The sequence below is a fragment of the Orcinus orca genome, chromosome 8, assembly GCF_937001465.1.
Source record: "Orcinus orca chromosome 8, mOrcOrc1.1, whole genome shotgun sequence".
NCBI lineage: Eukaryota > Metazoa > Chordata > Mammalia > Artiodactyla > Delphinidae > Orcinus > Orcinus orca.
Window position 1 is genome coordinate 62,559,155 of NC_064566.1, and position 16,021 is coordinate 62,575,175.

At 42.5% G+C, this 16,021-nt stretch overlaps 1 protein-coding gene across 6 annotated transcripts in view; it reads right to left on the reverse strand.

Annotated features, from left to right (window-relative positions):
* The window catches only part of LOC101274348 (synaptotagmin-like protein 2), a 100,280-nt gene that overhangs the window by 31,306 nt on the left and 52,953 nt on the right, over positions 1-16,021 (reverse strand). For all 6 annotated transcript variants that reach the window (XM_049713433.1, XM_033431869.2, XM_033431870.2 and 3 more), the window contains exons 3-7: positions 13,763-13,914; positions 11,074-11,209; positions 3,859-3,940; positions 2,499-2,613; positions 581-1,384 (exon numbers count right to left, since the gene is read on the reverse strand). In XM_049713433.1, coding sequence (XP_049569390.1) covers positions 581-1,384; positions 2,499-2,613; positions 3,859-3,940; positions 11,074-11,209; positions 13,763-13,914 — 1,289 coding nt within the window. The remainder of the gene's footprint in view (positions 1-580; positions 1,385-2,498; positions 2,614-3,858; positions 3,941-11,073; positions 11,210-13,762; positions 13,915-16,021) is intronic.

The following is a 16,021-nucleotide window of genomic DNA, read 5'->3' on the forward strand; positions in this document are numbered from 1 at the left end:
CTCACACCAGCTGAAGGAGAAAGTTCCTTCAGAGCATTTAAAGTCTAAGAACAAATGGATGGAGGCCCTGGGCAGGCCAAAGTATGAGGCTTTTTCATAGTAAGAATTTAAAGTCTAGTTTCCCATCCTTTGAGGCTAAGAAGGTGACGGTTCTCCTGAAATTAAAAGAGAAACCGAAGTTTGGTTAAATGGTAATTGATAAGTTTGCATTAGGTGAGTAATAATATATTTACTCTGTACAAAGGTATTAGCATATGTTTATTTCTCACTCTGTATATACACCTTGATTTAACTCAAAGTGCTATAATTTGTTTAGTTAAATTATTGATATGATTTTTTTTTTTTTTGGATTAAGCATAATGTGCCGGAAAGTGTGCTATCCTGGTTCTTTTAGTTATTGGTGATTGAGGAAAACATGCAAACCCATTAAGAGGCATAAACATTCCCCAGTGGCATCCGCTTGAATTTTAGCGGGAATACCTAGAAAGCAAAATGGGTTTCTACCAGGCTGGCTGGCTGGCCTGGCCATTCCAAGCCCACTGGCTCAGTTTTTAGAGCCTGGTAGTGACGAATCTCTTACCAGCAGGGCTTCTGGACAATTTTGATTCAAGCCTTGACAATTCTGATGAGTTAGCTTTGTGTTCATTGATGGTGTGTGAATTCTCAGTGGACTGTGCTCTTGTAGTTAAAACTTCTTTGGGAGAATGGTGCTCATTCATTGGAAAGGAACCAGAAGTCGTTGGCTGATGCGTTTCATTTTTTGATGTACTCGGGCTTGAGGCTGATGGCTGAAAAAGCGAAGGCTTTCTGTATTGGGAAGGCTTAGGATCACTGCAAAACTCATCTATGTCCCCTGCATCTTCTGTTCCATTCTTCAACCTGTCAGATTCTAAAACACTAAATTCTCCTACTTCCCGGCCATGGACTAGCCCCAGACTCTGTGGGAGTTCATCCTTCACTGCAGAGAATCTCACGTGCTTTAATGGCTCCAGTGAGTTTGAGGAGGAGTCATCTTCTAAAGAATGCTCCTTCTCAGAAATTCTCTCATGGATGGTTAGGCCAGGTGACACAATTTTGCTTTTGGGTTCAACGTTCTGAGGAAAACGAACAGTTTCTGAGTCTGTGCTACTGGAACTGGAATTGCGTTTCAGGATCCCTCTTGGAGCCCCTCTTGTGTTCAGGGAGTCTGTCCTTTGTCTAGGAAAAGACTGGTTATCATCTTGCTTTAAGTCATGCGATTTATAGATCATTTTCCTGGCTGTGGGGATTGGAGCCTTGATTTGGGACCCATTCTCAGGGCCTGGAAAAGTCTGCTTTGTTTTCTCTAACTTTTGGCTTGAAATATCCAGGATAGATGACTCTTCTTTGGACTCTGACAATTCACCTGAAAAGTAAAACATATTAGATGATATACCAAATGCAGAATAACTCTGTAATTTAAAACACCTATCATAAACTTAATCTACATTTAGCAAAAACACTAAGTATTAAAGACAATGAAGCATGAAGCATAAATACAGACCTAATTAAAAAGCCTTAAAAAATTCATGCATGAACGTCATTAAATTTAAGATTGCTGTGCTTTACATACATACATAGTTTGTGGTATTTTATACTCAATAAAAATTTTTTTTAAAAAAGAAACTTTAAAAATTCCTCAAGGAGGGTAAAGAAAAAACACAGAAGTCACTTTAAAAAATTCACGTATGGAAACCAGAAAAGGGAGCTCAATTTTTTAAAATCTCAATACCTAAGACAAAAATTAATTTTGTTAAAAAGTTAAAAAAACAGGTAATATTCCAGTGACTTCTTTTCTGTAAAGTATTTTATGCTATCTAAAGTGTATCCAATGGAGAGGAAAATACACTAATATCAGAACAGGCTAATTGAAACTCCTAACTCTACTGTTTGTTAATTTTCTACCCCTTGTCCAATCTTTGATGCTTGTGGAATCTTCTTACAGTTGCTTTTGAAGAGATTAAATTGTCTAATGTTTCTTCTTAATGGTGAGAATGGTAAAATTCCATAAGAGGCAGGCTTCAATCAGTTAAGCAACAAATCTGATCAAATGCTCCTGGAAGACTAGGCTGATAATTACAGATTAGAGGATTGTAACATTGTCAAGTGGTCTTTTTATCTTGAGGCAAACTCTCCATTTTAAACAGAGAACTGTGTCTGTACCTGGTAGACATCCAATAAAGACTGTTAAATGAATGACTGAATGCCTCTGGTCAAAAAATTTCCCAGGTCACTGGGGGGGGACCCAAGACATGGAGGTCACACAAGTGTCAGCTCCAAGACTGGAATGCATGAACTTCCGGTTTCTAAAATTTCTGCTTCCTTCCCTCAGGCAGGAAACCAGTGGGCAAAGTAGAAGAAAACCATCAGGACTTTTCACTTTCTCTTGAAAGCTATTTTGGTTAAAGGAACTCTGAGAATTTCCCTTAGTCCATAGATAACAAAGATAAAAATATCTACCCCATAAAAATAATATTTACCCTCTTTTGAAGTCTGAAAGAAACCAGCCCATCCATTTTTTGACTGCTCATTTTTGATTTGTTGAGATAAGTGATCTTCTGGCAGCATGGAGCTATTAAATGGATTCTTCCTTTGCTGGGGAAAAATATTGTTTATTAAACTCATTTTAAATGTCACAGCAGCAACTCAGTGTCAGCAAATGCTTATTATCTCCAATAGTTGGTAGTTTTATCCAGTAAATTCTATCTGGCATGTTTGAAAAATGATGGTCTTAATTAATCTGGTTAGCAAAGAATTACCATATATATGCCATACCAAAAAAAACAAAAAAAACAAAAAAAAAAACACAGGACAAAATTGTATAAAGTATACTCAATTCCAGAGTCCTCCAAAGTTAAACCAGAACCAGGCATTCAAATCTAAATCTCACAGAAGTGGAATTTTTACAGATGTGAGAAAACATGGGCCTGAACATATCAAAGAGGTGGTCAACGTCGGGGTAAACCTGAGACTCTAATTAGGGCAGATTCCCACCCGTGCTCTTCCTACTGTATGAGACTCACTGTGATAGATTAAAGCTGTACTAAATATAATTGTAACTGACCTTTCCTATAAGGATTTAAAAGACAAGGTATCTTGAAGTGGTTCATAGTCACTATCATGATCATCAATTGTAATGACAGAAAAGCGTATCAGTAAATAGAATTTTTTTCAATTGAAGTATAGTTGATTTACAATGTTGTGTTAGTTTCAGGTGTAGAGCAGCGTGATTCAGTTATACATACATACATATACATATATATATATTTTTTTAATTCAGATTCTTTTCTCCTTTAGGTTATTACAAAATATTGAGTATAGTTCCTTGTGCTATACAGTAGGTCCTTGTTGGTTATCTATTTTATATATACTAGTGTGAATATGTTAACCCCTAACTCCTAATTTATCCCTCCCCCCCAGCATTTTTTTATTAATGTAAGACTGAATATCAATATTTGCTATCTGTTGTTTCATAAATTGACAATTCCCTCCCCCAAGCAGACCTCTAACAGAGATTCAGGAAGCCAGGAATAGGAATAAGTTGGTTCCATGATATGGAACCAACAAGCCACATTCTTATGCTTCAAAGAAGCAGCCCCCAACAGCATTAGACTTTTCATTCTTTAGGACAAAAAATCTAGGTCTTCAGCAACGCAGTAACATGATATTCATAAAATTTTCCACCACAAGAGTGATTTCTTATATTAAACAGTAAAAATTATCTATGTTTGGTAGGAAAAAAGTACTACGAAATTCTCTTTATTTCACGGTGCTTTGAAAAAATGAGAAAAATGGCACTCCTTCCCCGAATGAGATTTTCAAAGTCTGAGCTCAATCTACCTTGGCTGGAGATACAGCTGACTTCCTTGTGCTTTCCTGGGATGTATCAATCATGGTGGAAGCTGGATTTACCATGCTGGAACTGCAAAAGAAACAATTCAGCGAATAAAAACTTACCCTTTGAGGAAGCGTAAATCACGCCTCTGAAGCCAGAAGCTATTAAGGCAGGATAGGAGAGGAAGTTTGTAAAATCAAACTTCCAGGAAGGTAGAGGGAGTTGGAGCCTAGAGATGATTAAGCAGCGAAGCAAAGGCAATGGGAGAACAGAAATGAAAACAGGCAGACAAGACGAAGACCATCCATCAGAAGAAGCCTTGAAGTTTTTATCACGGTACCAGGCACACAGGAGGTTCACAGTTTAAATCTGTACAAATAAACTCACCTCAAAGTCAGGACCTAACATCAGATGCAGACTAGAACAGTGAGCGGTTGTTCTCAAGAAGGGAACATCCCTGCTGAAATAAGGCCCCAGAGCATTTTAGAGATTCCGTAGGCCAGGACCAGAAGAGCACTGCTTACTCTAACTCAGGTAGAAAATAGCTAAAGAAAAGACGCAGGTGAGACAAGTGATTGGGCAGTAGAACAGAAGAAACAGCAGATCTAAGAGATGCTGTGCCGGGAGGATGGTGGATTGGGGCAACTAACTGGGAACTTTCAACCCAACTCTACAGGCTGGCCAGGTGAGTTCTCGTTCGAATACAAGAGGAGTAAAGACAAGCAGAGCATCCAGAAGATGGTGGGAGGTCAGAAGCCTGGAGCTGGCTTAGAAGGGAGAGGAGAATTCTCTAGACCATGATTCCCTACCGGAGGGACAGGGCAGCCCTAGGGTGAGAGTGCAGGGAGGGTGAATGGAGAAAAGTGAGTTGAGCCAGCTCCCTCCTGAACAACTACTCCCTTGGCTGTTGAGTAAGAAGGGCAAAGAGGGTCATAGTGGCCCCCGAGAGGAAGGAAAACGACCCACTCAGACTTCCTCCTCCAGTGGCCCTGCCTTAGGCATAAGAGGGGAAGTCACTATTGGCTGAAAGCACCGTGCCTGGTTAAACTCCACCAGTTCTCCTAGTGGCATCACAGAGTCAAGGACTTGGAAGAAGTACCTCGGAAGGTGCTGGCTTTTTACCACGAAGCTAAAGAACTGGAGGGCGGGAGGGGAGCATTTTGCCCCAAGGCCACAGAGCCTTGCCCAAGATAGTTGTCACTAAAATTATGGACTAGATGTTCTTGCAAATTCATTTCTTTTCCTTCTCTCTGCACGCTGATTGCTACTTTTGTAGTCCCAGGAACAGGCTGAACACTTGAGGAAGCCATGCTCCCTTTTGTTGCCTTCCTCACTGTTCCAGAAAGGAATTACAGCAGATGAGGCAGCTGTATATGGAATACAGCCTGACCACAGGGCTGTGAGAAAGGGGGAGGAAAGGGATGGGGAGGGGAAGGGCAGGGAACAAGAGGAGGAACTTATAATGGAGCCAGAATTAAGGCTAATAGAAAAACACATGGCAGGAGGCCTCTGTTCTTGAAACAGGTGAGCACAAACTTGAATCAAGTTATCTAGTGGCCAAGGTGAGACAAGAATCCTGGTCACTGATAGAACTCACAGTAAAAACAGCCAATAGCTCAGGACTAGAAAGTAATGTCTCTTGAGTGTCACTTTAAGAAGCCAGTGAGTGATACGAGGAAGCTTATAGCGGATGCCATGTTCAGTTTTCTCAGTGTTTTGTATCATCTCCTTTAGTAAATAAATCAGTCACACAATGAGAGGACCTGGGCCAAATGCTGATGGTTGGGGTCTCCATGGAACAGCCATCTTCTCCTGTCATCTTCCTCCTTTCTCCTTCCCACTCACCAAGAACAAAGGACAAGCAGAGTCTCTACATCCTCCTCCCTCTGCTCCCTGGAAATCCAGTTCCTGCGCCTCTAGCCACCAGGCCCACAACTGTCCACACTGCATATCATGTTGTCCCCTCCTGCCCAGAGATGAAACCAGTCTCTCTCTACTAAACTCTACTAAACTCAATCCATGCAGCTGTGGATTTCATGTCTGCTCTGCAACCTCATTCTGTGCATACATATCTTATCTCTCATAGTAAACTGGCAGATCCTTAAAGAGTATCTTGACCATTTTTCTATTCCCCATGATGCCTTGTACAGTGCCTGGTACACAACTGGTGAACGACTGAATAACTGAAGGCCAACTGAGCCAGTGCCAGGGAAGGCAGCAGCACACAGGTGCCATGGTTTTTAAAAATATCTATGTTGTTTGCCAAATTACAATGAGGCACATTATTTAGGTTTTAAACAAAATGTCTTTGTTCCTGCTATTCAGAAATCAAAAGAGAAGAAGAAATGAGGTATTCAGAGCACGCGATCAAACACCAGAAACATACAGTATTCACTGGGTTACCTTGTGGTTGGGATTGGCGGGAAATGGGATGAGGGTGAGATACTTGGCTAAGTATAGTTCACAAGTCTGCTTACTAGAAAAAAATAAAACAAGAGTCTTATGCCTCACACTGTCTCTGAAAATATAGTTACTTCCTCAATTAAGCTCTGGCTTTGCTTCTCTTGAGGAATGCATCAATGTTTTGTTTGCCTGTCTTTTATCTCACAACCATCAATACAGCAACCATCTTATTCTCAGTTGATCTTTGCAACATCCCTGTGAGGTATGTATCCTTCTCCCCATTTTACTGGCGAGAAAACTGAGGCTTGGAGAGCTTAAGTTAGTGAAAGAGCTGGGGATTTGCACCAGATGTGTCTGACCCTGACTCCAAAGACAATCATTGTAATGGCTGGGCTCTACTGCCTCTGATTTCTCACACGAGTAAAGCAGTGGTTTATGCCAAGAGGACTGGAGTGAAGTCTGGGCGATTTCTTCCTTCCCAGTTACTCTCACATCTGTCACTTCCTTTCCACCCCTACTGATTCCTCCTTTATTTCTGTCATCTGTACTAGCCTCATATCCGACCTCCTGACACCAAAGTTCCACTTCTCTAATCCATTCAGCATTCCACCTCTAAAATGGGATGGTCTAAAACAGAACTTTGATCATGTCCCTCTTCTGCTCATTACCTTTCCTGGATCCTCAAGGCCTGTGGAATGAAGCTGAAGTCTGAACTCCTCAGGAAGGAATTGGAGACGCTCCACCATCTGCCCCACTGTACCCTCCCACTCCGCCTTCCTGTTGACCCTCATGCCAAACATGACTCACTGTCCCTCTTTGCTGTCTCCCCCAACCTATCCCCAGTCCTTCCCTCAAGCGTTTGCTCTACTCTCTTGACCCAAATCCTCACTATCACCTCCAAGTCCAGTCCAAATCTCACCTCCCTTGTGATGCTGGTCACCTATCAGCTCAGCTGGAAGTGGGTCTCCTTGTCTCAAGTCTTACTGCACATTTTATTGGTACCTTGGGATTGGGATTTGCTCTCTGCCTGGTACTATTTGTTATCATGTGATCAGATATTCATATATGGAAGCATTATTTTTCCTAAGAGAATATAGTCTCTTTATAGCCAGATACTGTGTCTTTTGTTTCTTAGAATCCCTCTCAGAGGGATCAGATTTCTATTCGCAGGGTGTGTCCTGCATACATAAGATATTCAATACATTCCATGTGATGAGTTCTTAAAACTGTACAGCAAGCCAAGGTTCACACCTTGAGCTCTGTAATTTCTTCCCTCAGGTACCCTTCAAAAACTACCTGCAATACTAGATGTAGCACTTAGCCAAAATGGGTTTACTTCCGTAAGAAGATTATTAAAATATTAGACTACGAAACTACTGTTAGGGTTCCCCTCCCCAAAGTGTTTGCATTTTAATACAAGTCTTTGAAGACTTAACTAAAAAGAAGAATAACGTTAGGTACCGTGGTAGGGACATCTGGGGAAGAGGGAGGGCTTTATAGCAGTCTTAGAACTACACCACGTGGGCAGTGGGACAGTCCATCTGCTTCCATGCCTAGCCATAAAATGTTTCCAAGCACATGCAGCAACTTTTAAAGCTTTTGAACCTTAACTAGCCTTTCCCTCTAAAGCAGTTAAAAATGAATTCCCTGGAGGTCCAGTGGTTAGGACTCCGAGCTTCCACTGCAGGGGTCACGGGTGTGACCCCTGGTCGGGGAACTAAGATCCCACTAGCCTTGTGGCACGACCAAAAAATTAAAAAATAAATAAAGCAATTACAAATAACACCAGACATACCCTCTTCTGAGGTATTTTTCAGCTTAAATATGAACTGTGTCTGGAATCAGAAGCAAATTTTGCAAGTGCTTTTTTTCCCCCCCGTGTTTTTTGTGGTTGGTTTCTCCCTTTGGATTGTTGATTTCTCCCTTTCTCCTTGGCAGCCAATGCTGTGCCCATGCCCAGTACCCAGCGCTGTGCTAACACGTATTACACTCAATGAGGCTTCAACACATCAACAAACACATGAAGAAATGGCTCAGGGATTGAGTGAAGCAAATTCAAAAATATGCTATGCCTTTTTTTAAAACCCCAAACACTGGTCCTTTACCGCTGTGTGTGCCAATACCACCATGCTGAAAATCAGTAACCAGAACTAGAGCTGGGATCACTTGTACTTTTCTTTGCCACTCGAAGGGGAACCTCATTTTCTGCTGCTCTGTTCATCAAACCTCTCTCTGCTTCCCCGTGCTACAGATGCAAACAAAGATGAGTTCCAAAATAACGCAGGTAGCTTCCCATGCTTGAATACACACTGAATACCCACAGTGTTTTAACTATTCACAGGCAGAAGCCCACAGAATTGTACCCACAACGGAAGAAGGACTCTTGCCCCAGAGTTTATTAGAAAAAACTCCTTCAGAAGCTCCAATATCCAGTCACTACTGGCTTACACTCCCCAACTCCTGACTCCTGGCTAACAAAATATTGACAGGTATTGAGTCATTCTATTGAAGTTCACTTAGTCTAAAAGTACAGGCCCCAAAATATACTTAACACACCCAGTTCCCAAATGTTAAAGTATAGGTGAAAAACATGCTGGAACCTGATACTGAGTAAAGCAGTAGTTTCTGACACGGAAAGGAGGAATTAAACAATAGTTCCTTCTGCAGTTCTGGGTGATTACCACCCGTGCCACGTAATGAGCAAGGCATGCTGGATACATCTAACATTTTTATTCCTGCCTTCTCAACCTACCTCATCTATGTTATAATAACATAATTATAAGGCCACCTGCAAATTGCCAATTTTCTTTCTTCCTGAGAAATGCCAAGTGGTTCCCATACCTCATTTCATTCAGTCTCATAACATCCTGGTGAGGCAGCTTAGTTCTGATGTACATACAGATGAAACCCGAAAGACTCTTCTGAGGTCACGTGAGAAATGTAGCAAACAATGGAGATGCAAATGTGGACACTATATGCTCTAAGGGCAGTGACACCTCGGTCCCTTAGGTCCTTTGAGATGAAATGAGTTCCTGGGAGAAGGACAGGAAGTCTGACCCAGATAAAAGAGTACAATGAGCTAAGTTTGTGTCTGACACCCTCAAATCTTCTCTTGTCCACCTCTTCCCTCAGTCAGTCAGCGCTCTGGTGTCCCCATCAAACCCAGCTCTTAGGAGCTGCTCTCAGTTCCTTGAAGGGGAATCTAAATGCCTGTGTTCTCACTCCCAGAGTTTCTAATATTTAAGGTGTCCTCTTGCTGTATGGAAGGAAGGCAGGCCTTCATCCCATTAGGGAAGTTGCAGGCAGCTGGAACATGGGGAGGCACAAGGAGAAAGAGGTAACGTGTTCTCACATCCTTTCCTGAGCTCCCTGAAATACCTGTATGTATGTGAGAGCCCACACTTCCATTCATTGAGCAACTACTATGCGCTATGAACTATGTGTTGGGAATTCTACATGTACTAGCTAATTAGAGTCTCAACAATCCTGCTAGCAAACTATTTCATTCCCATTTTACAGCCAAGGAAACAACGGCCCAGGAAGTTAAGTCACTTCTAGTGCAAGGTCACAGAGTCAATTCACAGCTACTGTTAAGGTGTTTCAACCTCTAGCCGACATGGCCTCTACAGATATAACAGAACATTACAAATCATCCTAGAGGGGAAATAGTGCCACCTACCACCCAGGAAAACAAAGCAAGTCCTCTCCAAAAGGGAAATGGATAAATAATGGGAAACAATAGAATCAGTATTCCATCATCCATGTGACATAACTTTACTTATATTTGACTCTGAAATGCCTGTTGGTGCCTACAGTATAGACCTTCTCCCTCACCTGTAAATTATGTTGGAAACATCCCTATTCCCCAGGTGCCTCAGCCTTGGATCCTGGATCACTGACTGTCCCACCAGCAAATTCACTGACTTCATTCCAGTTGGAGATTCTGAATTGAGTTGTCTTCACTGAGGAAGTAGAGATAAAATGCAACTGCTCTCCCACCAAAGGGTAACAACTATACCGCCAAGGGACAGACACCAATGGGAAGATCCTTAAATACCTAAAAGCAAATCATCATGGTTCCAAAAGGTCTGTGACAACGAAACCCCATAATCAGCTATATCACTGGAACCATGTACTGTACAAATGCACGTTTTGATTGGCCAGCTGATAAAAATGTATGGAAAACACAAAAAATCAAGACTGAAATATTGAGGACAATCTACATCCTTAAGAGACATCTATTGAGTGCCTACCATGTGCCAGGTATTCTACATACGTTACCACTAATTCTCAACATAACTTTCCTATATAGTATGATTCCTATCTATAGTTAGGAAAAGAGATTCAGAGAGATTAAATGACTTGCCCGTGGTCAAATGGCTAATAAGTGGCATAGTCAGGATGTGAATTCATGTCTGCCTGGTTCCTGTGCTTCAGCTTCTTCTACTGCACCAAGCTGTTACAATTTGATCATCATTCATCTCTTTCCTGAAATGACTTATTCCCCTACATTCATTTTGGAGTATCTCTTCACTGACTCTATGGAGATATCCTTAGCACAAATAAAAAAACAGCTCTTGTTGGTGCTGGAAGAAATCACCACTTAACATTTTAGTTTTATTTACTATGCAGATCTGTTAGAAATTCTGGAAGCTGAGAAAAAGTACTGCGCAGGCTTTGTCCACATCAGGGCCCAGAATTCTCTCGTACATGCCCCCTTCCCATGCCCGTGAGACCTGTCTGGCATTTGCACTCACACAGCAGGACCAAGCCACGAATCCCACGTGCAGCAGCGCTCCCCATGAGCTCAGTCTTACCTTGGGTTTGCAGGTGCTACATCTTCTTCTGGCTCTTCTACAACACCGGTTAGCTCCGGGGGGAGGAGAGCATCTTTGTTGACATTATTCACCCAGCTTTCCTTTGCCCTGTTTGCTCTGTCCTTACTCTGCTCAGCTGAAACAGGAAACGATAAAGACAAGAAGGTTATCTATCTCTTACCTCCACGACCTACAACTCTCATATCAGCTCTTATCACTGAAGGCTGGAACCTGAACGTCAGGCCTCCTCTGAGTGCCCAGGCAGTCACTAATGAATCTGAGCACTTGGGATCAGAATTGCATCTGCAAGAGCAGTCAAAACACAAAGACCTGGGCTTCCCTGGTGGCGCAGCGGTTGAGAGTCCGTCCGCCTGCCGATGCAGGGGACACGGGTTCGTGCCCCGGTCTGGGAAGATCCCACGTGCCGTGGTGCGGCTGGGCCCCGTGAGCCATGGCCACTGAGCCTGTGCGTCTGGAGCCTGTGCTCCACAACGGGAGAGGCCACAACAGTGAGAGGCCCGCGTACCGCAAAGAAACAAACAAACAAACAAAAAAACACAAAGACCTGTATACAAGACCTAGTTATATTACTAAGTGGCTCTGAGGCAGAGGGAATGTTTTTTGAGCTCTATGAGCCTAATATTCCTCTTCTTAAAAAGAAGACACTTGTGAAAATTAAAAGAAATCACGCAGGACTTCCCTGGTGACGCAGTGGTTAAGAATCCACCTGCCAGTGCAGGGGACATGGGTTCGAGCCCTGGTCCAGGAAGATCCCACGTGCCGCGGAGCAACTAAGCCTGTGCACCACAACTACTGAGCCCGCGTGCCACACTACTGAGCCCATGTGCCACAACTACTGAAGCCCACGCGCCTAGAGCCCATGCTCCACAATGAAGAGGAGCCCCCGCTCGCCGCAACTAGAGAAAGCCTGCGCTCAGCAACGAAGACGCAACGCAGCCAAAAATAAATAAACAAATAAATAAATAAAATTAAAATAAAAGAAATCACGTAATTAAAAAAAAATTACATCTGCGAGAGAAGTCAGTAGATTCCCATGTTGTTACCTCCCTACAAGTACCGTCTCCAGAGAGCATGGGTGCACCTTTAAATGTGCAGAGATGACTAAAGCAAAATTCCGACTGCCCTAGGTGATTCTGACCTGAACTGGGGTCAGGACCAAATGTGTACGGCCAGGGAACGCTCAGGGCAGGGAGTCCTCACTGGGACAGACACACCATCATTACCAAGTATTTACTGAACAGCTACAATGGGCCCAACTTGAGGCTGGGTTCTGGGACACAAAGGGGAACAAATCCTTCTATTCTGGAATGTCCCTCTCCATGGCCTCCTCCTCCCCCAATCTCTACACATCCAAATTCTATATCTTTCTTAATAGCCAGCTCAGATGCCAGGGCCCCCTTAAAACCTCTGTGATCCCTCTTCAGGAAATAACCTCTTTTGCCTCTGAACACCCAGAACTCTTTACCTGAACCTCTTAGATAATTAGCATCAACTGAGTGATGACTGAGTGCCAGGCATAGTGCTGAGTCCTTTGCATGCATTATCCTGTGAGGAGGTAACTATTTTCCAAGTTTACAGATTTGGAAATTGAGGATCAAAGAGTTCAAGAAACTTGCCTAAGGCCACATAGCCAGTAAGTGCCAGGAATACTTTCATCGGTGTTAAGAAGAGGAAGCAACATAAAGGCTCCCAATTTCCAAATACTCACATCCACAGGTCTCTTTACACATAAGTCTATTTTCTTCAGCTGCAAAATGGAGTCCACAGTACTAACTTGCACCCTTCAAGATTTCTGAAGGTCTGGGTGGTTTTGGAAATCAAGAGGGCTGTGAGCAATACACAGCACATCATAAGAGGTCAGCCCTCATCTGTAAGGAGCGTGGCTCTGAGTCCGAAAGACTGAAATCCAGGAGCTGTCATTTGCCAACTATATGACCTTGGGCAAGTTACTTCCCTTCTCTGAACTTCACATACCCCACATATAGAATGCGGATAATAAGACCTACCTTACAAGATTGCTACTACAATTAGAAATAATAGGGACTAAACGCCTATCATATATTAGATACTGAAGAGGTGACAGCTATTTTCCTTACTGAGTACAGGCTAGAACTAGACAATGGCTGTTCTTAGGGATAAAGGTTTATACTGGCTAGTGCAGAGTTAATTAGAGAGAAGACACTCGGTTAATATTTGATTAATATTTTATTAATTAATTAATATTTGATGAACTCTAAAGAAGCCCTCAAAATGCTGTCTTCACAGTCCCTTAAATGATGTACTTGGTTTTTAAAGAAGTACCAGGTGTCAAGGTCATTGAACAGGGAGGCTAATCTCTTCCTGTCACCCTACTCAGGAGAAAAGGTTCCGAATTTTCAGAATTAAAAGCCAAAGAAAGAGAAGGTGGTAGATCCCTTATAACCTCCAATTGTCTAGGCTACTCCAATTCAACATGGCATCTAAGGGGCTTCCCTCATCCTTCTTCACCACAATAAGTCACTTAGTCCTGCCCTCATCCATCCAAACCCAGGGCAAGGAGATTACGACCTAGAGGACTATGCATGGTGCAAAGCACACCCCTAAATGATTGACACCCTTCCTGTCTCCTAAGGACACCTTCTCCCAAGGACAAATGCTGGCTCTAAAAGTACTTGCCCAAGCGACTCACCTGCTCCCTGGTGCCTCTTCTTTCTCATGGATGCTCTGATGATATCTGCTCCGTGGATTTTCTCTCTGTGCCTTTTTGCCTTGGCTTCATAAAACCATTGGCCACTCATATTCTTCAGCTGCTGGTCATCCTTAATTTTTTCAGGCAAATGTCTACAAAAGAAAAAAAAAGCTTTACTTTGCTAAGAACCCACAGTAAATAAATGAGTTTATTATGACACTGCATAAAGAAATCTGTAAACATACAGCCAGAATGAAGTTCTCAATATCTTACAAGATCCCACAAACCTCCCAGATGACTAACAAATGTATGCTTTGACTGAAAGGTCAGAGAAGCCGAGGCCAACACTTTTTAAAAATTCAAAGATTTAAGCCATGATCCCCAGATGATGCCTGAAATTTCTCAAGAGCAAATTCACTCTTTGGCTGCAGGCTTGTTGTTCACTGTTCAAATGTAAATACCCCAGAGAAAGATGACATATTAAGCTTCCCTAAGCTTTGGTTTCTTCATCTTTAAAAAGGCGTTAATAATAGTAACCCACCTGACGGGGTCGCTATGAGGATTAAATTAGCTAATGCATGCAGACCACCTCTGCACATGCCTGGCACCTAATAAACACTCACTGAATAACTGGCTCATCAGTTCTTGCCATTTCACTGAAATGAGCTTATCAGAGACTTTCCTGGAAGCTTGTAGGGGACAGTGCATGAGGTCCCTGGTTCTTAATGTTATGAATGAATTGAATTCAACAAGAAATGAATTCAACAAGACTGGCTGGGATCAGGAAAGATAATATTTATATGGGGTGGGGAGTGGAGGCAGACATAAATTCCATTTGTGCAGATACTGCATCTAAGTGTTCCATGTCATTCATGCTCATTGAAAAGTTAAAACCTAAAGAACAAGCCAAGTGCCACTCTCCTAAAATCTCCCTCATTTACAGTGAGGGGAAAACACTGTTCTACATGACAAGTCCTATAATCTCTGCATCTCTCTATCCATGTCAATAAAATGAGAATCAAAAAACCTATCTTTTCTTTTTGATAGAGCTGTACTTACAATAAAGTGGAATAAAAGCCTTAAGGGGACTTTGAACTCTTGGAGGGTAATGTGTCACAAAAATCCAAGAGGGTTTTATGATTGTCATTCGAGCCAATATGCACGCTTCCTAAAGTAGCCAATCTAAGTGTTTTAGCCAGAGAACGTGTATGGCAGCCACACCCAAGGTGGTGGCAGGGCTGTGTGTGAGGGTTGCACGCAGGCCTACCTGGGAATGGGGAAGGCAGGAGGGGCAGTTACCCGGGTTCTGGCAAGTACCTTTTCTCTCTCCCAAGTGTGCCTGGAGAGATCTTTCCAGCCAGAGTCCCACTCTCTGCTGGAAACTCCTCTCCTCCCGCAGTTATCTAGAAAGAAGTGACCCTACGCCAAACATGTCCAATCACAACCCTTGGACACACCTTGTTGTGACAGCCCATCATCAAATCCAGACAGGGACAGTGTCTTCATTTCATGGTTCTGAATCACCAGAGAGGTCATGGTTCTTATAAAATGTTTCTAATGGTTTCCCATTGCCTAAATTTTTTTTTTATTTTTACTGGAGTATAGTTGATTTAAAATGTTGTGTTAGTTTCTACTGTACAGCAAAGTGATTCAGTTATAGATACACATATATCCCACATAGGTTATACAGAGTATTGAGTAGAGTTCCCTGTGCCATACAGTAGGTCCTCATTAGTTATATCTTTTATATACAGTAGTGTGTATATTTACAATAGCCAGGACATGGAAGCAACCTAAATATCCATCAGCAGAGGAATGGATAAAGAAGATGTGGTACATACATGCAATGGAATATTACTCAGCCATAAAAAGAACGAAATAGTGTCATTTGCAGCAACATGGATGGACCTAGAGATTGTTATACTGAGTGAAGTAAGTCAGACAGAGATAAACAAATATCACATGATATCGCTTATATGTGGAACCACTGCCTAGATTTTCAGCACAGCAAAAAATCCACCCTGAGCTGCTGGTGGAGCTTTTTGCCTTCTCTTCCCAAAAGGACCACATTCAAGTTCAATTCCAGAAAAGAGAAGTCCTTCCAGCTCTCCTTGACTAGACAGTGAGCCCCTAGGGGCAGGGCCTGTACTCAATATAGCTTTTCTTGGTGTCTGGAAAACAGTGGGTGTTTATTCAGCGCTTTTGGAGTGAAGGGATATCATATGAGGTCCCTGACCACCTGGCTTCAGGATACCTGTT